This window comes from Dermacentor andersoni, chromosome 2, assembly GCF_023375885.2.
Source record: "Dermacentor andersoni chromosome 2, qqDerAnde1_hic_scaffold, whole genome shotgun sequence".
Lineage (NCBI taxonomy): Eukaryota > Metazoa > Arthropoda > Arachnida > Ixodida > Ixodidae > Dermacentor > Dermacentor andersoni.
In genome coordinates this window covers 71,221,289-71,245,373 of record NC_092815.1, presented here as the reverse complement: position 1 = coordinate 71,245,373, position 24,085 = coordinate 71,221,289, and the positions used below count along the sequence as shown (strand labels likewise).

The window sequence follows — 24,085 nt, the reverse complement described above, 5'->3', positions numbered from 1 at the left end:
TAACGATCGCGCAGCCTCCAGACGCAACGGCGGCCTCGTCGGACACGTGGGCGATGCCCACGGCTCCTGGAGTTCACTGGGAGGGCGACGCGCAGCGTTCGGGCGCAGACCGCAGCGAGCGGCGCGGACCGGTGCGCACGCTAGTCGTCTCCAAGTCGGGCGTCAGCGTCGTCACCACGCCGCTGTCGGACGGCGAAGAACAGCCGCCCGAAGCCGGCATCTCCTAGGCGGCTCTCTTTCATTGTAGATTTGTAAACGCTACTTCTCTTTTCGATTTACTTAGAGACATCAAACTCACGAATTTATCACGCCTTTTCTCGCTGCCATTTTTTTCCCCGCCGACCAACTATCCTGTTTCCTGCATGGCCGTTAGTCGGACTAAGAGACTCTCGTAATTCACTTTCGAAAACAATCGTCTTTACGACGATTGTTGTTGATTTCTTTATTGCTTTTCCTCTTTTTTTTCTTTTTCTAAAGATTTTATTGTCGACATTCTGGCAGTGCTTTCTTTGTAACGTAGAAAAATGCACTGCACTACGGAAACGCCTGTAATTTCAAATAGTCGTCCTTTCATTCATTCATTCATTCATTCATTCATTCATTCATTCATTCATTCATTTCTTCTTTCTTTACTTCTTTCTTTCTTCAGGCTCGTCGTTTCTGCGCACTGCAGAGCCGCAGATACCTCAAGTGTTTGTGCCGTATAAATACAACAGGCTCCAAGCAGGGACGGTGTTCTTTATGTGCATGCATGCCTTCAAGTGTGTCGTCTTTCCTTTCGAAAACAACATTCACATTCTTCGCCGTAATCTATAAAATGTTATGGTATATTACTCCCCTATTAATATGAAGAAAACGGCTGCTGGTCGAACAAGCTCTGTCAGATTTTCAGAACATTGCCTGAAGGTGGAGCGATGCGACAGGGGAAATATAGGGAGGTTAACCAGGCTGAGGCCCCATTTGGCCGTGCACTTCAATGAGAGAGGGAAGAAAGGCGACAATATATACTAGGAGGAGGAGGAGAAGGAGGAGGAGGATGTGACATATTACACGCAAACTCAAACTCGCAAGAGTCCGTCATTCAGTCGCAAAAGGTCCCACATATGGGCCGGTAGACAAAGATGCAGACCGATTATGTGGCTTTCTGCATCGTAGACCCACGAGATGTCTCTAACGCCCACCACGCATAATACCGCTCTCAACTGTTCTTGCAGCTGTCGCGTCCAACCGAAATAAAGATCGCGAAAGATGCGAGTGACCCGGAGGACAGCGGGACGAGGAAAAGACGACGCTTTGAATGGAGACGGGCGATTCCTTCTCGACGCGAGACGAAAAAAAAGAAAAACGGAGCGTCTACTTTTCGCGAGCCGCGCCTTTCACAGTCCGGCGCATCGCGTATGGCGGCGCGCGGGGCGGGCAGTATTTGGGCCAGCAGTCGGGCGCGGGCCAATTCCCAGGTCCGGCCGTTCCGTGCGCGAGTGGCCGGCGGTGTACGTATACTATACCTCTCGCCTCGCTCCTTGTAGTCCGGGCGCGCAGTCTTTTCTTGTGCGAGCTGCGCCTTGAATATTCTGGAAGAGGACGATCGCTCCATACTGCCGCAGCATGACCCGTTCTCCTGGCATGACCACTCTGTGGACACACGTACGCACTCGCACCCGCTCCACGTGCTGCAGCTGCCGCGCGGGACAGAATGGGATCAATGCCGACGCCCTTCGGAGAGAAACTATATTCGCTCCGTCCGGTGCGTGTGTATATAGTACGCATACGTGTGTACTATAAATACGCCCACGGTTACGTGAGACCCTCGCGAGGCGAGCGTCGGTGGCGCGTAACTGTCGTCGACGGCGGCTTTCAGTTCGTTGAGTGTCTGCGCTCGTGGACATTACAGCGGCTCCCGAATTTCTTTTTTGATCCAGCCTACTAAACCAAAGGAAGAAGTAAAAAAAAACATTCTGGAAACGTTTGCAAAGATTGGGACCTGTGCAAATTTCGGGGAAGTTTCTTACGGAGCATGAGCATTCATGCCGCCATGTGGCAAGAAGGACGTGCCTTCTTTTTTTTTTTTTTTTTTTTGGGGGGGGGGGGGGGTTGCCTGTACGTTCTCTACGTCGCTCCGCGTCGCGGCGACCTTCGTTGCAAACATGCAGATTGTCCATTCTCATCGTTATAACGTCCGCTTCCTGGCCAGTCCAGCGTTGGGGACATGCGCCACTGCCTGAGATCATCATCATCATCGTCGTCGTCGTTGTCGTCACCGCCACGATCCTGCACACACTGTTCTAGCTTTCATTTGGTGAGGATAGATAGCGTGCGTCTTGTGTGAGAAGAACTGTGTCCTTGCACGACTACAGTGTTGCTACTGGGAGCTCGACATAAGCTTGCTTCAGAACTGAACGATACCCCTTACCGAATATTACAAACAGCAATCCTTCCCTTCGAGGCCGTGTTGTGCTGCGACGGAGGCGAGATTTTACTGCACAAAAACAAGGAATGTCATAATGCGCTCCGAAACGAACAATTTACCGCACAGCCATTTGTTCGCCAGAATAGGTCATGCGCCTATGTCGAAAAGGGGGTGGCAGATAGTAGTGCAAATAAATAAATAAATAAATAAATAAATAAATAAGTAGAGGAGGGTGCTAGGAAGGCTGGAGGGTGGAAGTGGGGAGGGTAAAGCCGTCACGCGGTGTCAAATTATTCGTTCCGGTCTTTTTCTCAACCTTATAGAGGGCCGGGAGATGCTCCATGGTCTCCACTTGTCGAAAGGGTAGCCAAGTCCTAGTTCACAAAGCCCATACTGGTTTCTCCCTAACACTGCACATTATTGCAGGTTGATATGCTCAAAACAAAAGCCAACTAACCGAGAAGACATCAGCAGCAGCCCGGTGTTCGAACTTGTACGTTGAAATAAATACATTGGCCTATAGGCCCTCCAGCGCTGCCCCGTTACCTATTTCCTCAAACGCACTACATAGCGCCAACCTCTCGACGCAAGAACCACAGACTTGCACTCGATTCGCCAAGCTAGCGCACGGTTAACCTGCATGATAAGCAGCTGCTGAAAGTATCCTCTGCAGCTCTGAAAGTACTTCTCGGGCCAGTCTGAAGCAAGGTGTCCGCAGTGCGTCTCTCTATCGCTGGCCACAACGTCTCCTCGTCAGAGTTATTCGGGGTCGCACGGTCCACTGGACTAATTTGAGAGAACAAGAACGGAGGAAAAAAAAAAAAAGAAACGCAAGGAAGACGAGATTGCGCCGACCGCGCATGTCCGAAATTGCGGCGCGACGCGGCCGAGAAATGGTGATACCGAGCCTCGGCCGCGCGTCCTCAAACGAACAAGCGTCGGTCCGTTGTTGTGACAGCGGCCCCGCATGCGTACACGACAAGCGAACGCCTTGTACCGCTCTCGATGTGGCGCGGCCGCCTGGACGTTGGCCGGCAAACCACAGATAATGGGGGGTCTGGCTCCGCGCAACGTTGTAATGGGCGGCATAACTCAGGCGAGCTTTCGGGGACGCACTGCAGCAGAAACAAAGCGCGGCACGAGATAAAAAGCGACGCGGGCTGCGAACGCGCGGCGGTATATATCTTTCCGGGGAAATCTAGAGCTGCCCGTCGACGCGTGAATTCCAACGTGAGAGGCGGATCGAGGAAATGACCCTTGATTTCGTGTGTTGGCGAAGCTGAAACTTCCTATCAGTAGCTATACGTGTCACAACCTTGGGAGAGGGAGAGTAAATTTATTTCTTCTTCTTCTGCTGCTACTGCTACTACTACTGCTGCTGCTGCTGCATTGCAGCTAGTGATTTGCGAGGAGCGGCACCGATGCCGACACCACACATAATGTGCCTGTACCCCTCTAGTGCCACAACTGGGACGACTGCAATACTATTCCTCCTCCGACGACGGCTACTACTACAACTGCTACTTATTCTATACTAACTAACTAACTAACTAACTAACTAACTAACTAACTAACTGACTAAGCAACTAACCGGCCTCTTCTTCTTTTCCACTGTGCTTACGCAGGCACAACGAAGAAGCGCGACGCACGAGGGCTTCGGCTGGGCGGAGGAGATCCCGTGAGAGCGAAAATCGCAGGGCCGCGAGGAGGTGCCGTGCTGGAGAGCGGGAGAGGAGGGTGCGGCTACGCGCGTACTCGCGCGGCCCGCGGCAGTGCGGTGGCACCCAAACAACGGCGGCCGCCCGCCGGAGCCGGCTCGCAGAGGACGCGTGTGCCGCCCGCGAACGCGATGTCGCAGTCGCCCGCGGATAGCCGCCGTCGCCCTTCTCGTGGACAGCTCGCCGCCAGCTCCTCCAACAGGCACAGGTGAGCGGCCCGTTACAGGATCTATTAGCAAGAATGAATGCGTCCCAAGTCATCGTGTGCCGTAAGATTTTCGACGCCCTACCCATTCGCACCAGTGCGCTGCACCTACAGGGGGTCAATTAACCAACCTGCTGGCGAGCAGTGGTTGGTGAGCAGTGGTGAAACGGGAAATATTCCAGTTGATAATAAGAGGGGAAAAAAAATTGAGTTGTGCAGGCCATGTAATACATCGGGAGAAGCAACCAGGCGTCTAGTTGAGTTACAAAATGTTTACCGAGAGAAGAGAAGCGCGGTCGAGGGCAGCAAGGTGGTGTGATGAAATGAGAAAATCTGCTGGCATAAGATGGTGTCAGCTGGCGCAAGACTAGGGTATTTGCAGATCGCTGGGAAAGGTCTTCATCCTGCGGTGGACATAAATAGGATTACGACGATGATGATACTTACTCGGCAAACAGTCACCCCGTGGTTAGGGACTGTGCCCGAGGGTTGTTTGGTACACTAGACCATCGGCTACACGTGGACGGTATATCAGTAAGCCATCGGCATCGATAACGGCAGGAGTCCCACGCGCGAGCTGTCAGCCCGCGTCGCACTACCTGTCCATCCACAGAGGGATGTGATATTACGCTTAAGGGTATCTTTCTGCGCACTAATAAAGCACTTACAAGCCTCCTATTGTTAACACTGCCGATGCGCGAACTGAACTTAAGGAAATATATAAATAGCAATCAAGATAATCGGCGAGTATCCCGAGTGCGCTCGCTATGCCAGTCACTGAGCATTTCGCTATTTGAGGGAAACTGCGATGTTGTCGGGAAAGCCGCGCGGAGACAGCTATATATGGAGTGGCTCTACTTGGTTCACATATTCTGTAGGCTTTGTCGTGGTTTGAGAACATGCGTCCCTGCTTCGACAAGTGACTGTGGTCACGTGAATGTTCCGCCCGGTTTCCGCGATATTATCGTTCTCGGTCAATGAGCCTGTATAGCTCAAGCTTGTTCCATTAAGGGCAGCTGACAAATGACTCTTTCTTGCAGTGTTTTAATTGTCCGCACGCCAGAAGCTGTAGGATAGTACCTTTAGGGTATACTTATGAGCAAGAACAACGCTATATGTTGTACCTTATGGAAAGAACACAACATATTCGTAAAATTAGAACGTAAAACGTAAAATAAACGTTCGTGCATAAGCAGCTTTTGAGCCTCAACTCCGCTTCGTCTGCGCGCGTGTTCATGAAATTGCAGCTGTGGTTTCCAGTGCTCAAGATTCACTTGTAGTGCATGTGCTTGACGGCATGCTTTTCCCGAATGCTAGTAACCATTGCCGTCTTGTTATCTTCTTCTCTGTGGCTTATTCACCGCAGTAATTTTCGAAAGTTGCGCGTCACTTTATCTCTGCCAATCGTCATCACTTAATTCGATGCTCTTTGCCCGTTACTTAGCCGGAGCATTTTGCGACCTCAAGGAAACCATACGATGCAAGACCATTGCTTCTGTTAGTGATGACGTTGTGGTTCGAGCTCATGTTATATCAGTATTCCTGCTTTTACTGCATATTTTACCACCGGTTCGAAGATGACGGCCGAAACACGCGTAACTGCTAATTAATAAGCAGTACCGACGGGACGATAGTTTTCTAAGTTTGCTTTCCCTTTCGAAACAAAATCACGAATCGCTGCAACAAATGTTAACTTGTAAAGATGTGCGAATATACGAAATTCGAAATGCAGATCGAATAGTCTTTAGGGTTTCATTCACATTAAATTTGAATGTTCACTATTCTAAACTGTGGAATATTCGTTTCTCTTTGAATATCAGGGATAAGAGCACTTATCGGAGCCTCGGTATAGAAGAATAGCCGATGCAAGTGCGGACTCTTCAGATTGATTCTATTAGAGGAGATCTGCGGTTGTTGCTCAGAGGCAGCAGTTCCTGAACGAACACGTGAGGCAAGTGCCAAATTATTTCCAGTCGTCTGACAAGAATCCCTAGTTTTTAGACAGCCTACAAATTTGTTGTCTCGAGTCCCGCGAAGCAAGTTATCATTTTTCAGTCTCACAATGCTTACGTCCCTTTAAAACAATGTGCACTACTTAAGTAATCGCCGTCAACGAACACAACACGATGTGTGCGTCTGGTGAGGTGCTGTTCACTTGTGCACCAGATAACTGGAACCAGCTTGTCACTTGCTCAGTTGACCGGACGTACAGTTGCGAAAGGCATTATATGCATGTGTCAAATAACGTAAACAAGCCTTTTATTTTTATATTTACTGAGCGAATTCCACGCAAAATTTCTATTTCACCTCGTTTACAGATGATAAAGCATTCGGTACATATTGCAAGGCCGTTTTTCTCGAATATTCGTATTCAACTCGGAAATTTCCCTATTCGAACACCCCTAGCTTTAAGGAAGACATGTGTGTTCTACAGTGAAGATCCTCCATTTCCCGTGTTAAAAACTGGAAATCTGATAGTTTGTTCGATTTAGCTTTGGTGCGTTGGAAGACGCCGTCGTCTTCGGGGGATGACAGCGGAAGACGCTGAACGATCAATTCAGCTTTGCGGCGCACATAGTAACGCGTGGATTACATCATTACCTCTGTCTGCGCACTTAATGTACCGACATCTGGTATGCAAGCATCTATGAAGGAACAAAAAAGTGGGGCGTCTCAATTCAGGAAGAACACTTTGACAAGATGACTCGTCGTTTAAAGGCAACTCCGGCGTTTTTTTAACCATATTAGGATACTGTCATTTTCAAATTGCATTGACAGTCCTGTCACCGGTAAAGTGGTTCAACTTGCTTAGCAATTCATCAATAATTTCAGACAACCAATGAACGAGATACCGAAACGGGTAGCTGCTTCATGTGACATTACGATGATCGAGTCACTGACGTCAGATCCTACACTACCGTAATGTAAGCACGCAGAACGCGTGCTAAACACGCAGTACACGTGGCGCTAACGTCGAAGAAGCGAAGCTGATTATGTCTCCTGACGATTCAGGGAGTTTTTACAGAGTTTCGAACTAGAGAGCGGCTATTTCAGTGATGATTTCAGCGACAGTAGCGGCGTAGTCTCTGACGTCGCAAACTCAGGGTGGCCAGTAGAAAGTCAGGAGTCGGAAACGCGACCAATCTTTAAAATTTACTTTCAGGAAAACTAAATGACTTGCAGCTATATAGTTTGGCAGGGATAATCAGAGTGCGAAAGAGAACATATCTTGAAAATTTTATTCAGATCAGTGGATATCGCAAAATCGCCGGAGTTGCCCTATAGCTATACGTGACTGGACGTATAATGTATGGGTCCGGGAGCTGGTAATACACGCGGGATGTCTGGGCTTGTCCACGTTGAATAATTCACCTGTCTATTTAATTTCCATAGCCTGGCTTTTTGTCAGCATGCCACATTGACCCCGCTTCGCGAAGGGAATCGACATGTTGTTATAGTAATCTGGCGTAATGAAAGCCAGAACGATACCGTTGGACGTTTACGGCTAGCTTCTAGGCGCATTTATCTAAGGAACGCATAAACGAGGATTAACAGGGACAAAAGCAATACACTTTGTTGCTTGCCTGTTCCCTTCCTTCATTGTACTTCTTTCTTCCTTTTTTTTTTCTTTTTTCCACCGTCTTGCCATAATCATTTAGCAGAGAAATTTGACAAACACGTCTCGTTTTACGGTAATGCCATCTTGGACTAGCACGTGATTAGTGCTATGTTACATCATCAATGCTATGTATTGCCGTCCAGATTAATGATCCTCTGCTGGTCAAGAATTAATCCGGAGTGCCCCACTACGGCGTACCTCATAATCAAATCGTGGTATTGACACATAAAACCCGATAATTCAATTTCAATTCACGTCCAGATTAATAATATACGCCTGCTGGGGCGCTTTTCCGGAAATCGGCGAATTCCGCAGTATTGTAGAAATTATCGTTTTAACTCAGCTCCGATTGTCTCAGGGTGCTGCCACTTACGGCCTCTCTGATTGGTTCAAAGTACACCGCCATGACAGAATTTGAGAACATGGCGGAATTCGATGATGTCCAGAATAATACCCCTATTCTTGTAATGTTATGCTATGGGGAAGCGTGTAAACAGCTATACGCGAAACCGCTGGTCGTAGACGAATTCAATATACCTGCAGGCTTGAAGGTTACATCTCGGAGCCTCACGTTCCCATTCGCTTGAACTGCGGTCCAACTGTGCCCATACGCGTCACTACTAGCAAGTATAATGCTAGACAGGTGTGTCATTTTGCGCAAATAGCATTGCACTCTTTTCGCGGTCACACATGCAACGATGAACGTTCTGGTCTCTTTCTTACCCCTTTATTTCTTTCCCCTAGTGCAGGATAGCGAACCGAACGTGAATCTAGTTAAACTCCCTGCCTGTTCTTGCCTCTATCTCTACTGCACAACTGGTGTACTGGCAGCGATGGTAACTTCGCTCTTTCAGTACAAACTGTACGGCAGTCGACACACTTTTACAGAGGCTGACCGCGTTTATATTCTTTAATAATGGGAACGACACGTGTTACCATAATGCGTTCTTCGTACGCGGTACGTTGAGCCCCTTTAATTAACTGTCCAACCGGCTTCCTTATTCCGCGCGCCGTCGCTTCGTGTTAATGCCAAGAAACAAGAATGCCCGACGGACAAACACGGCTAGCACGGACAGGAACGAAGCAAGAAATGAAAAGAGGAGAGTTGCGGTATGTTATCTGCGCATAACATCGACGCTACTATACGTTTTAAACCAGTGTCGCTCTGTGTTCTCAAGTGAAGTGATGCTTTGCATGCGGGACGCATGCTAAATGACGCAAGACCGGCTAGACGCAGTCCGTTATCATTTGTGTCATCGAGCACGACGCGATCACTCATGCAGATACGCTAGCGGGCAGGCAATTTTTCTGCACGCTCCAACGGACGCGCCACTCCGCGCCCGCCCTGATGCGGAACGAACCCAGTGTTCCGTGGCCCCCAATGGGCAATGCCGGTATTTAGATTTGCGCGCTGTGCTGCTTCCTGGCTTATACATATATGGTAGCTGAAGCTCTGTGAAATGTGCTCGCTGTTCTCTCTCCGTCGGAAGCACAGATCCAAGCCTTCCGGAGCGATAATTATTTGCCGGCGCTTTCGAGATTTCATTATGTACTATATTTCCTTGTATCTCTTCAGTTCTCTTCTTATCATCCCACGCGATGAACACGCAATCCCATCAGTGGCGTACAGGTCAATTAAAACTGGGGAACGGTTGGAATTCGTAATTCCGACCAATTCTATGAATAAATCCGGAGCTCCCCATCATACGGCACCGCTCATAGCGCGACGCCACTTTAGTACGTATAGATAAATAAACAAATAAATAAATCACGAAAACATTATTCTGCGTTTTCACGCCTTACGTTATGAGGATACGTGTCACTTTTCTGGTAAATGAGCTTTACGTTATTCACATCAGAACCATTTTTCGGTCTGAGCAGGCTCTTTCTTCGCGCACGTATTCTATATGCTCGGACAAGCTTTTTTAGGTTATTTATACGTTTAATTAAATGTAGAGACAAGGACTGTTGCAATCAATTCATTCAAAGACTTGCTTTATTGTTGCTATGGGAGTGTGCGAAGTAAATGGAACTGGTGGACAGTTAGAAACATAATCTATTCTATACAAGAGGCACACAGGGCTACTTTAATTTTTCCTGCTTCATTTCTTTAAATAATCAATTTTTCAGACGCGTACAGACACACCTTATATTTCCTTTGTTTCTTTCTTCCTTTTTCCTTCTTTTTTTTTTTTTAAGTTGTGATGCGTTGAATCAGTTGTAGACTGCTGCTAAAGGACCGTCACATATTTCTCGCACTACTGCATCTCGCATCATGCGATGTCGACATCGCAACATTTGGCGGCGAAAGCGGTCACTGGCGTCGCATCCGCTGCCTCAATGGTAACGCCGCTCCGTGGCTAATGAACCGAGTGAAGGGTGCCTTTCATAAGGCACACTTATGGCGCGTTAAGGTGCGTTTTCGAAACGCACCTTGTTCTTTCCTTATACTTTTCTCGTCCTTTCATAAGTGACCTTATCGCGATAAGTTAAGTTTGGTTTGTGAATACGGGGGTTAGACGTCGTGGACAGCGTTGGGACCGTCTGTCCTTGTAAGTATACCGAGAGGTCCCGGGCGTCTGCTCCCCAATGGCGCAATAGAAGAAAAGAAACGAGGGCCCGTTGAGCGGGCAGCGATGATCGCGTCCAGCGCGCGTTCGCTTGCGTGTGTGTACTGCACAACTCCCCTCCCCCCGCCCCGGAGAGAGACACGCCCTCAGCCGCGGGAATCGGACCGGGCAACCGTGAGCGGTGATCGAGGGCGCGGCGCAAGTTAGCCACGCGGACGTGCGCGCGGCATGCCAACGAACATGGGCGAGCACGACGCCTTCGTGCGATCGGCGGCCGCCCGCTCCTATGTAGCCTTCCCGTGCTGCGTCGATGGGAGGTGGAAGTAAGAAAAGCAAGAACAAAAGAATGGAGAAAAGTCTGGTCCAGCCCTCACGGCAACGTGTAAACGAAGCTCTCGAAGCGCCTCGGCGTTGTTGGTGTGCACGCGTGCTGCTGCTGCACGAGGCGGAGTTTTCCGCTCCCGTTCCACATTCTTAGACTGCCGCGTATATACCGTACCGTGCCGCATAATACCGTGCAACGTTATGAAAGTTGAAGTCGATGCCGGCTAATCAGGGCCCGAATCAAGAACGTTTCAAAGAGGTATGGGCAGCGCAGTAGCTTGCCCAATTCCTCCTCTTTCGTCCAGTTAACGTGCTGTTTTTTTTTTTCCTTCATTGATTTTAATGCGCTTTTCGAGGCTGCAGCTTCTCGCGTAAGGTGCAGTGCGTGCGATTCCCGGCCGCGCGGGCCAAATTTCATTAGGGGCTCAATACAAGAACGTTCGTGTATCAAGCGGCCGGAGAGTGGCGGGACATCACCTCCTCATCGAACGTTTTCACGCTGGTTTGCTAACTAGAAATAATTATAAGGTCACTTGTTAACGAATTGGTGGTGCGAGGCGGTACATCAAGGACAACTCGGTGCGTAGGAAGCGTCAACTATAACAAGTATGACTTCGAGGATACCATGTATATAGTGTGCTCTCTTTTGCGTCGCTCTCATATATATAGCTGCACCCATGCATATGGATATAGCGATTTTTTTCCTAAAGCGTGAAATTTCCTCTACACTGCGGCTATCTGCATGCAAGACGCGTTTACTTCAGAGCGGTTCCTGATTAGTCGTCTCTTTGGATCGTTGCTTTCCTTTGAGGAGCGGTAGAGATGCGCTTACCACAGTCAACATCAAAAATATTACGGGGCATGGGTTGTGCGTAGGAACTGAATATAGCCCACTGCAGGTCGCCTATACTGAAATTCAGCTGGTTTCAGGTCCGAATTCTGCAGTGTGCCGAGTTAGCAGAAATATTCGGCTTTTCTTTTTTTCAGATCCGATGCCCCGTACCCTGTGACGGCGCGATTGTACATATGAAAAACGGCTTCCTTTCTATTTCTTTCTTTGCCCATACGGCGCCCCGACACGTGGAGATGGCAAATGATGAAATATTGACACCTGCCAACAGCTTCGTTTTGCTAAAGATGCAGTCTGGAGTTTCGAGAATACTGCACGGTTTTAGTGAGGAAGACAGAGGGGCCGGCCCAGAGGCAAAAGACTCTCTCGCCAATAAAGCTTGCGATTTCGTCCCGCGCTTATTACACACGCGCGCGCTCAAACTCACGAACGACGAGCTCGTAGATCCGCGCACGCCGACGGCGCCCGCGGAGAGTCACGATTCATCTCCCTGACAGCGCGAGCGGTCGTTTCCTTGAGCGCATTTCTGCGAGCCGGAAAAACAACCCGACGACGAGAGAGCCGCCTCCTTGAGAGGCCCTCCCATAGCCCGTTATATACGAGCGCTGGAGCGCAACGCGAGAGGAGCATTTTTCGTACGCGCTGACGAGACGGCACGCGGCGTTTTCTCCTCGATTCGCGCCCCCCTATCTCGCTTTGTCTCGCTTCCGCCCGCCAGCGGCACCTGCAGATTAGCGTGTGGACGCGAGACACTGGCGCAAGCTAGCGCAGACGGACCGAGACGATGTGTTGCGCGGCGTGCGGCCGATTGGGGGGCGACCTGCTTTGCGAGGGCGTAGATCATCGGGTCTCGAGGAAGGCGGAACTACGAGAGAGACGCGGGACTCCTTGCACGTTTTTAATTACTTTGGCAGCATTTGAAGCTGGCACTTGGAATAGAGCAAGGCGATCGTGAGCGCCGTTGTATTGCGTATGTGTATCTTTGTGCTGAGAAATGCCGTTAAACTATAAGGGCTGCGCGAGGGCGGAGAGTCGGAAATCCGTCCGATGTGTGAATTTAGGGGCGAGAATTCGCACCTTTATTGGCCTATTTGTTTCCGGATACCCTTTCGCTTATATTACGGATGACCGACCCGTACCTGCGGCATTTGATTGCAGCCCATTTTGCCGCTTTATGTGCGATATCTGTGAACGCTGCAGGTAGTCACAGTCTCATTACTTTTCCTTCTATAGCACTTTGGCGTAAAGCTCTTCGTAGGCACAGCTCTTTCGTATGTGGCAAGCACATGAGAAGGACTACATTTATTTCTTATTTTTTTTCCATTTTATTAATACTGTAAGCCTTTACAGGCTCTTACAGGAGTGGGAACAACAAAGAAAAACAACAACGAAAAGTACAGATTGCCAGCAATAGAAAAGAAAAGACCCGAAAATAAGAAATAAAGAAACGAAAGTCCTAAAACAGTACAGACTGTTCCTGTACTAAACAGTACAGGAAAGGGTGCGCGTTATACACTGATTTCGGAATAACTGCAAGCGGCATACACAGTAAAAGCATACACTACAAGAACTGCGATCAGCATACACATGAAACATACACTCCGTGCGCAGCCCCTTTGTTTTCTACAACGGCGCAACCTGCTGATCAAAAAAAATTTTCAATCTTGACAGAAAATGTGATGACAGATTCCGAGGACACAATGTCGTGTGGCAGTTTATTCCATAATTCTATGACTGACGGAAAGAAGAAATACTTGAATGCATTACAGCGGGAGGTATATGGCCTGATACTCTTGTCATGGTTTGTTCTGGCTGAGCGCTGGTATGGTGGTTTTAGGTACTCGTGCTTGCTTATATTAATGCTGTCTCCAGTGCTCCAGTGCATACCCAGCCACTGCGGCACCTTAGGCAATGTGCCAGCAGATACAGGAACCGAAGGGCACATATACCGACGCCAAGTCAATAAACTACCTTTTTCCAGATACAACGCTACGCAACATTACGGCACTGACTGAGATTTTGGGTGGCCTTCACACGACATTATCTCCCTAAGATAGACCGCGAAAATTACCCCACCCGTCAGGCATGCGTACATGTAATACTCCGGAGACGATTTTACACACCTCTGGGACTGCCCTGGTTGCCGCACAGAACGTCAGATACTTAACACCACATTGTCTGGTTTGGACGACAAGCCCCAGTCAAAGATACACTGCCGGCAACGAGAGTGCTCTTGACATTTTTAGCGGAGAGTGGCCTCACCTCCAGGCTCTATAGAGATGCATGACAGATGCCTGCTCACGTGGGTTACGCGTGTGCACAGAACGTGTATGCATATCGCACGTGTACATAGTTCACGGTGCACTATAATTGTCAACAACGCTCCCCCTCTCCCCTTCTTTCCTACCATTCTCCCTCTTCCCTGCGCAGAGTAGGAGGCCAAAGACAACGCTTCTTCGGCCGACCTCTCTGCTTTTCTCAAATTAAAGTGTCCTCTCTCTCTTGCACAATGCGTCTTTGCCATGACATTGCAGCGACTGCTGCTATGTCAGGAACGACGCACTGCAAACTGACTTTGTAGCACGGTTACGGGTAAAGATTAACGCAGCTAATGAACGTTAGATGTCGTGACAGCGTTGGAACTTTCCATCTGTTCAAAAGAAAAACACAACAACAAAATCGATACAGAAGTTCATCGACACCAGTTGGGGCTTAGGAGGCGCAGGGAACTGTATAGTTCAAGGTTGGAAAAAAATTGCTGTTCCGGTGATGCGGTTTTCACTTACGGTGACGTTTAGAAAGGCAGCTGCATTGCATGCGTTTCCGCGTCTCACTGTCACGTTTACAGCAATGTGATACTGTATGTCGCTCTGAAACAACGTTAAACCGGTTCTGCAGAGGAATCACTTTAGAGTTTTAGAAGTATCGGGCCAAACTTTAGAGGGTGCATATAAACCCTGAGTACGAAAAGAGCCAAGCATACACTGTTCGGCTACTGCACGTGCGAGGAGTCTTTGTCCGTGTACTAAGTCAATAAATTACGATGTCTCTAAAACTACTTACTGTATCACGTTCTTTATCCGTAGTATGAATAAAATCACCCCAATAATCCATTCACACCTAGCTGTTGAGACTGCAGTGCTACTTTGCAGGCCTTCATCTGCAGAATTGCTCTCAAGAGGAAAACAACAGAGTTTCAAGTCCTGCTTCTCCGCCGAACTTCTCCGCCGAGCTTTTAGTGCTGTGCCACAAATAGACTCTGAGAAAGAGTGAGTCGCTATCTTGAAGCGTGCCGACGCATCTGAGTAACCCTCGCATCAAGTTAGCGCACCCTGAAACCATCAACGTGCGCGAGCAAACTTCAGGCTTTGCAAAGACACGACGGCCTATCCGTCTGAGGCTATAGTTACGGGGTACTCACTGCCATCCACTGATGCATCTGTACACCATCCATCTGTGTCGCCCCACTTGTGCACAAGTACTGAGTTAAACTTTCTCGCTGTACAACACACGACGGAAGCATCTGTCACGTCGACCTCTTACGGCAGGCCTCAAGCGTCCTCATCTTTCTGTATAGCGCAACTCCACGTCGGACGAAATTTCTCCAGGAAGATAACGAAGGAAAACGAAATGACAGGCACGTCCACTGGCATTCCCAGGCAGGCGACTTACCTCCCGATCCCTGCAACGCCCTCAACGGCGAAAGCAAGCCACGAAATCTCGAGGAAAAAGAAACAGAAGAAAAAAGAAGGAACACAATATCTGAAAGACTGCTTTTAACCGACACCCTTTTGAGCAGCCGCCAAGCGAACGGCAACGAAGTAGATGCCAATCTCTCAAAAAGGAAAAGGCGGCCTCAGGGGGTCAAGGGGGTCTATACCCCACAGCCTGGCTCCGCGGGACGTTTCTCTCCTCCGAAGTGCTCAATAGCCGTGCGTGCCCAATCCAGAGTCAAAACGACGGCGGTCGTACAGAGTTTACTGCAGCGACGGGGCTCTTCTCGAAACGCACGGCGAGCGAGCGCCTGCCTGCCTGAACCGTTCGCACGGCCGTTTCTGTGGGCGGCCGCGTATAACAAGCGGGTCACAGAGAGAAGCCCGCGCTGAAAAAAGAAAAGGACGGGCGCCCGAGTCGGCCGCAACGTGTGGAACACACTGACCTCGATGACCTTGGTTTAGCGCTCGATCGAGCTCGCCGAGAGAACGCCTTCGTTCCTTGAAGCACGATGATGGAGCCCGTGCAACGAAGCCATATCGCCGCGCTAGCAGGAGGACCACGCGGGATTTTCGAATGGGGCAGGAGGATAGCCCGATCATTCTCTGCTTGATCGGATTATATAGCTGGGCGCACGTGGACTTACAGTACAAGTGTCCGGAACAGACTATCGTGTCGGACGGTGCTGCGCGATTCAGCTAGTCGGCCCTCAATCATACCGCAATAAACGTTTTCTTTATTTTGTTATCCAGACCTTAACTACGTGCTTTCAGCCGTAATTGTGATGCGATCCATCGAGCTCTTGTTGAGGCGGCTCCTCGGGCAACGTGAACGGTATGCTTTCCAACGAAAGAAGCTAATCTGTTGCAGTTTGGCGAAAGCAACGCGGTATTTTGCTTTAGTTTAACCTCTCCTTTGTTTTTCCTTTCCTTTCTTCTTTATTTTTTTTTTCACTTCCTTTCTGTGGTTAATCTCTTGCACACATTTCATTCTTCTTACGATTGGTAAACTTAGCAAACGATGAGGGCAGGAACGCTCGCAACGTATATAGGGCACAAATGCGACTCAGCTTTCTGCTGTTCTTGGCATATGTGGCGCGCGTGTATTGAAAACGTATACGTCCTATTAATGTTTACAGGTATATTGTTGCACTTTTCTGCATACCTAGAGATATGTCCGTTCATACGCCGTGCCAAAAAGCTGTTATTGTCATGTCGCTTTGGCAACGATAAAATAATAAAGACATATCCATGCTGGGCAGTTGAGAGCTTCTGTGCTTGCTCAGCGCAACCCACAATGAATTTGTTCCGAACCCCTAATGTAAACACTGTGAGGTTGTACGGAAAATCTAAGATAAGGAAGGAGGCGCTGCGTAAATTCAGGGAAATCTCAGCAGGAGCACAGTCGTCATCGCCGTCTACCAACTAATGCTTTAACCGCGATTCACGTGTCACTCCGTAGTTTCTTCGAATGGTCTTCAGCACTCCTTTTTCTTTCTTCTTCACAGGCACGCAGTTCTTCGGGGTGATGCGTTATCTAGCAACGTCCGCATTACGTTGTAGTTCACTCTTGTAAGCTGCAACTTCGTCAACAAAGCACGCGCGCAACGTCTCGCGAGGGCTTTGCCCGAAAAGTGAGCCAGCTAGAGCACGAGCCCCGTTCGAGTACACACTCTTGCCGCGCTCCTCGTATTTTCATTTCACTCCGCAGCTCGTGACGTCTCTCCTGCGTGCCTACTGTTTTGAGCTGCGAACTCCCCTTCGACATTCCCTCCATCCCGCGTGTCCGCGAGCGCCGCCGCAGCAGAAGACGCTGCCCCCGTCGTCGCGACTGCCTCGGGTCAAGTTCAGCCGTGCGCCAAGCACCGAACGGGACGGGCCTCGCTGTGTGTCAGCGGCCCACCTCCTGCTTTTACTTCTGCTCCGGGCTCAAACCGGCTCCTGTGCGGTTCAACGCGTGTCACCCCCCCAAGCAACGCAGCAGCGCGCGAACGAGGCGGAGAAAGAGAAGAACCGAGTGAGAGATGGGTGAAACAACGAGAGAGAAAACGAAAAAAAAAAAAATGTTGGGAGATGCGGTGCTACCGGAAACACGATTACGTGGACTGCGGCGACGACGCTGCCTTGCGCGTGCCAGAGAGGGGAAAGGGGAAAGGCGTGCAACCGCAGAAAGACCGAGTCCTTGGCTGCTGCTGCTTCCTTGTTTAGATTTGGGGTCGACGAACTTTGGGGAACGAGCACAAACTACGATATCTCGTGTATGTAGGGGTGATGGCCGTCCTGTACAGTTTCTCGAATAAGAGCCTAAAAAAAGACAGCGCGTGCGCGGTGCAAACTAGGCTACGCAATGCCGATCGGCCCGTCTCAGCCTCAAGTGGCCGTCGCTGTCTCCGGTGGGTCCCGCTAAGAAACCGACGAAAGAAAAGATGACTGCGATGGGATAACGACCCGAAGAACAAAGAAAGTATGTTCGAGTGCATTAGCTTTTGTTTCGTTGTCTTCGATTTCCAGCCGTACGGAGAGCGAAAGAGATATCTATCGTCTGTAATAGATGCTTAAGAAGTTCCTGGGGCCACAGGATTGATCTTGCTAGAGGAAGAATGGGTGAAAGATGTAGCGAAACACGCTCCATTACACTGACAGTTATGTCTCATTGAGGCCTGTGGCAGCATGACGTGAAGACATAGTTTGTTAAAATGACATCTACGTTGTTTTAACAAATTCGGCCATGCGGCCACATGCAGCAAATAATAATAATAATAATAATAATAATAATAATAGTTAATGTTAGTTAAATGTGGTTTAGTGGCGCAAGAGCGGCTAAGGCTATGCTACGCCAAAGTAGTAGTAGTAGTAGTAGTAGTAGCAAAGCTGATTGAAACTTACTGATACGACCGGAAATAAGGCAAGAAAGCGCGCTGTCACGATCGTTCCACGATTGGCAACCGTACTTATGACACATGCGCACTACCGCGTGCTGTTGTCACGGGCGCTTAGTGCCTTCGTGCTGGATGAGAGCGAGCGAGAATCAACGAAAACCATCAGTCACGCAATTATTTGCAAGCGATGCTGAGCTGCAGAGAAGGTGGCCATGAGCCCTCCATCTGCGCTCTGAATGTGCGAAGCTGTTCAGAGCCCATTGCGATTTCCCCAGACCTCAAACTTTTCGCTCAGGTGCAATAAAAGGCTATGGAAATCGGATTAGCCGTCGTCGAAATAGAACACTGCCGTGTTTCACATTGTTGTTAAACACAATACGCAATTGAATAGTATAAAAAAAAGAAAGAAAAAACAGAACGTTGGTTTTTACCCTCGAAGCCGCGCTTTCACTTGATAAGTGGGATATGCATGTCGAATATGCATTCGCTGAACTACCCATTACTTAATTTTGTCACCATATACTACAATCGGCATTACCTCTCTACGCGTTATTTCTCTATTTGGTTTGCTGAGATTTAATTATGCTTGCGTACGTTCAGATGCGTTAAGCAAGAACACGAAAATTTCGTTTTTTACAACTTGGAAGAAAAACACGCAGAAGAAAAGTCTGCTTCCAGTCTACTTCATCCACTATAGAGCACCAGGAAAGCAGCCACTAGTTGTAGTCTTAGCGAGAGCGCCGCCAGACCCCCGCAAGGCCTCACCCAAGAATAAGCCTTCGAAGAAAGCCCTCCCAGCGTATTTGTTACGCCGTCAGTTACGCTCGCACCTAGCCGGCATTACTCGCGTCATCGGCTGGTCAACAAAGCAGCAAACCTCGTTCGCGCGGCCGACCGCGAACCCCCGATGATGGCCGGGCGGCCTGCCGGCTACCGCGTTTTAAATCGGCGCGCGACGGGAGAACAATGGCCTGCTCTTATCCGGCTCCCTCGTACGTTTAAGGACGGCCTTGCAAGTGGGTTAATGCGCTCTCTCATGGGAGGGAGCGTTGATCGGCGGCACCGCTAAGTACCTTGGGCCGAGGCTGTGTGAGTGGTTCCCGAACGAGGAGACCGAGACACTCGCACGCCGGGCGGGGCGGCCCATTGTCTCCCGGCGCGCGCGAGTCTGCACGAGCGCCGACGCAGTTGGGGCGCCGTCGCGGGCAGACCTATCGCCAAGGCACGCGAACAAGGTGTTTCTGCGGCGTCGATTCGGGGCGCCGTGTATCGGAAACGATCTCCGTTTTCTCCTTATTTTTAACCGGTGCTTCTCACTCGTCGTATACAAGAGCAGGTGAGGGCCCTGATGGACCCACCCCCTACCCTCGTTCTTTCTTCCGGAGTGCTTCACATCGCTAGCTTGCATTGTGCAGCCGTAGTGTGTAATGTTGGCGCACATGCACGCTGCTAAAGTGCAAGCTATGTGGATGTAGATGACGTAAAATAGAGCACCCGATTACCAATTTGTTAAGGTTTCAAGGACTCCCTACTCGTGAGATGACGCATCGATCTGCTTACTTATAAAAACAAATGGCGTTTCTTGGTATACCGGAAGTCCACGATTTGACCGGGACAGACAAGCGCACGTTCGACGTGAAATTTTCCCGCGTGTCGCGGTGGTTCGCGCTGACACTGCTGAGGTAAATACGATTCCAGTGTAGCTTCCTATAGCTCACGACCCGAGCTGTCGCGCTTTACGGGCGCGTCTAACATTTCGGCTTCTTCAGTTCCGCACCACTTTGAAACCCTCTGTCTGTGCACTCTTCGTGCTTAACGCTTGATCAGAAAGTCACGTGTGCAAAGGTACGGCAGAGATATCGGCAAGAACATACGGCGGAACGTTTTCATAGTGAATAGAGGTCACGAAAGACAGGACGGAAAGCTTCGCAAGTGCGGAAATAACCCAGATTTCTATTCCTTACTTTTTGTTTATCGCACGCGCTGCCCCTCTTGACATAAAACATCCGGTCACAGAGATCATTATTGGGACACTTTTCCGAAGCGTTTAATCTAGCGTGTGGCCACACACGAGTACTACATGGCTTGTTGTTATAAATATTGTTGGTTCTTGAACACACTAAGAAAAAGTAGGTTGATTTGTCCAAAGTTGTGAAATGTACAAGGCGGACAAATAATTGACACTATGCAGAGCAAAGAGATTCAAATGAAAACTGCAATGAAACAGCGTTACATTTATGAAAAAATACTTTTTAACGTACCACACGTTCCTGGAGTTTATCCCGGAGCCATTCCCGTGGTCGCTCCAGGGGACGATCTGCTTCCATGGTTCGCTTCGAGCCCAGAAGCCGGTCCAGGTCAAGATCCAGAGCCCGGGGACATGATCATCAGCATCAGGTGGTCCACAAGGAGGGCCGCCCCACTTGGGCAGATCGGGTCCGTGGAGGACCATCAGAGGTGATGTCGAGGTCGCTGCCAGAGCATGATGATAGTTTGGAAAAAATCACGAGATTAGAGCGCGAGAACGCGGCCATGAGAGAGAACATTAATAGGCCAATGGCTGAGACAGCAGAGATTAAGGGCGCTAGGAGCTCGCAACCCACCGCTACCGTCAACGCGGAAATTCTGGAAGTCCCGATGGCCGAGGGTAGCGACGGGTCACGACCCCCGAAGAAGAGGGCAATAGCTTGTGATCAGGAGAACGTGTCACGTAAAGCTAAATCAGAGGTGCGCGAGATGTTAACCGCTCTCAGCGAAAGTCTGAAACAGTTAGGTGATAAAATCACTGAGATGCAAAGCAAGATGACGACCTTAGAAGCAAACACCAACCAACGGTTGGCCAAAATGGAATCCTTTCTCGAGTTTGTGGTGGGCCCGGTAACGCCACCGAACCCACCGTTACGTCTTTCTGAACCAACAGCTAGCAACGTAGCCCCGATTCTAGCCCCACCTAGGGTCGGTGTTCAGCTCGTAAGAGATGGCTCCGCCCCTTGAGACATTCCGAATTTGGCAATGGAACTGTAGGGGCTTCTCTAGGAAGAAGGCTCCCCTACAGCAATATCTACGCAATTGTGAAAAGATGCCCCAGGTTATCTTATTACAGGAAACCCTCTCGCCTGGCATCTCGATGACTGGGTTTTGCTCGGTCGCCGTGCAGTCGGGGGGGAGGGGGGTATGTACTCTCGTTAGTAAGAAACTCACTCATGTGACACATGATCTCAAATTGGCTGGTAGTAAGATTGAGTATATTATGGTAGAGATCATACCTGGTCGGGTCAACCGAGGCAGCATATATGTTCTTAACATTTATAGTAGTCCCAACGAAAAAAAGGCAACGATTTAAGACTCTGCTCCGCAAGGCCATAGACATGGCAGGCTCAAGCCCTCTTATTGTCGCAGGGGACTTTAATGCCCCGTTTCATGTCTGGGGTTATAAATATGATACCAATAAGGGTAAGCATCTCTGGCAGAATGCCATGGATCTGGACCTGACGCTGATCACTGACCCTAACTTTCCAACCCGAATCGGGACATCCACGTGTAGAGACTCTACCCCCGATCTCATCTTCGTCAAGAACGTGACTGAGGCCAAATGGAATAACTTGGCTGAGAACCTTGGTAGTGACCACTATATTTGTGAGGCCCAGCTTCCTATCGTGGGTAAACAACAGCGCGAATTCTCGTACACGGACTGGGATAAATTCCGCAAGCTTCGGGAGGAGAGGCCTACCTCAGATTCCCGACATACTATGGAGCAATGGATGGTTAAGGTTCAAGATGACGTTCGGCGTGCAACCTCTAAGGTCTGCACCGACCTTCCTGTTGAGAAAATGGACAGCAGGCTAGCCCATCTGTTAGAGGCCAAACAGTCCATTCTCAACAGATGGAAGTGTCAACGACTTAATCGTAGGCTACGCAAAAAGATATCTGAGTTAAACAAACACATTGAGGAGCATTGTGTAACCCTCTCTAAACAGCAGTGGGACGAGGTTTGCAATTCGATAGACGGCCAAATGCGCAATGGTAAAACTTGGAACTTGCTTAAGCATCTGCTTAACGAGACCAATACTAAGTCTAATCAGAGGCATGTCATTGGTAGAACCATACATGAGGCTGCACGAATGACCTCTGAGGACGAACTAATCCGCACGCTTGCCAATAAATATCTCCCAGTCGGCTCAGGGCGGTCTCCTGTACATCTCGATTACCAGGGCCAGGCCAATTCCTACCTGGATGCAGAGTTTGGCGTTGAGGAGATTCGTAGGGTTCTACATGGACTCAGTGGTAGATCCGCACCAGGGCCGGATGGCATCTCCAACAAGGCGTTGCGAAATCTGGATGAAAAATCAATCGCACACCTCACAGAGGACATTAATGAAATTTGGAGGAGTGGAACCGTCCCATTACCTTGGAAGACTGCTCTCGCAGTACTCATCCCCAAACCTGGCAAAACACCTAGCGTTGACAACTTGAGGCCCATCTCGCTTACATCCTGTGTGGGTAAGGTAGCGGAGCACGCGGTCCTGATATGATAGGATTCAGACCAGGCCTATCCACACAAGATACCATGAAACTGATTAAGAATCAAATCATAGACAACGACTCTAGCGACACTCGAGCCATTTTGGGACTTGATCTTGAAAAGGCCTTCGACAGCGTTCTACATTCGCATATCCTAGCCTCGATATCTCGGCTCAATCTGGGTGAGAGATTTTATAACTATGTTAGATCGTTCCTCTCGGATAGGAAGGCTACCATCCGGGTGGCCGATCTCGAATCACAACTGCTGGAACTTGGCGAGAGGGGCACCCCACAGGGGTCGGTCATTTCCCCCTGTTTATTCAATATAGCCATGGTTGACCTAAGCAGAAAGCTTCTCGAGATTGAAGGCATAAAACACACTATGTATGCTGACGATATAACTATATGGTGCACAGGAGGCAATGACGGTCAGGTTGAGGGAGCCTTACAGGAGGCAATAGACACTATTGAAACCTATCTCGAACCCACCGGTCTCAGATGCTCCCCCTTGAAGTCGGAACTTTTGTTGTATAGTCCCAAGAAACGCGGTCCAAGGCCCAAGGGATGGACATCGTTAGAAGACAGAGCCATTAACTTATGTACAAAAAACGGTTGTCGTATACCCAAAGTCGATTCAATCAAGGTCTTGGGCATGATCGTTGAGTCAGGGGGTACAAATGGCAAGACTATACGCAAGCTAATTGCTAAAACTGAAAGTGCTGTTCGTTTAGTTCGGAGAGTATCAAATCGGCATCATGGACTCAAGGAGGATAACCTCATTCGACTAATCCATGCCTTCGTTCTGTGCCACTTTAGATACGTGGCAGCCATGCATCGATGGAAACGGGCAGAGCGGGATAAATTGAATGCACAGCTTAGGAAGATTACCAAACGGGTTCTCGGGTTACCCGTATACACTTGTACAGAGCGCTTAATGCAGCTTGGCATTCATAACACTCTTGAAGAGATTGCAGAGGCCCAGGAGCGCGCACAGCTAACTCGCCTCACAACAACGAAGGCAGGGAGATACATCTTGCAGGAACTCGGATATCACCCCGATAGAGTAGCAGAGGAGTTCTCTGACGTTCCTCCGTCGATTCGTAAGAACATTACGGTCGCGCCAATACCTAGGAACATGCACCCCGATCATAATCGCGGTAGAAGGAGGGCAAGGGCGGCCAACCTCCTTAGGCAAATACGCAGTGATCAGCGACACGTCAGCTTTGTGGATGCCGCTTCTTGTAAGGGACGTCAGGCGTTCACCATCGTCACTGTTGAT

At 49.4% G+C, this 24,085-nt stretch overlaps 2 protein-coding genes across 2 annotated transcripts in view; both read left to right on the top strand.

Moving 5' to 3' along the window:
- The window catches only part of LOC126542016 (sodium-dependent proline transporter-like), a 28,412-nt gene extending 27,550 nt beyond the window's left edge, over nucleotides 1-862 (top strand). Inside the window, exon 15 of the mRNA XM_072286135.1 lies at nucleotides 15-862. Within this exon, the coding sequence (XP_072142236.1) occupies nucleotides 15-227 (213 nt within the window). The 3' untranslated portion in view covers nucleotides 228-862. The remainder of the gene's footprint in view (nucleotides 1-14) is intronic.
- A 3,277-nt stretch (nucleotides 863-4,139) lies between these two features.
- LOC126541869 (beta-1,4-mannosyl-glycoprotein 4-beta-N-acetylglucosaminyltransferase-like) overlaps nucleotides 4,140-24,085 on the top strand; it is a 44,369-nt gene continuing 24,423 nt past the window's right edge. Inside the window, exon 1 of the mRNA XM_050188816.3 lies at nucleotides 4,140-4,333. The gene's annotated coding sequence lies outside the window, so the exon portion shown is untranslated. The remainder of the gene's footprint in view (nucleotides 4,334-24,085) is intronic.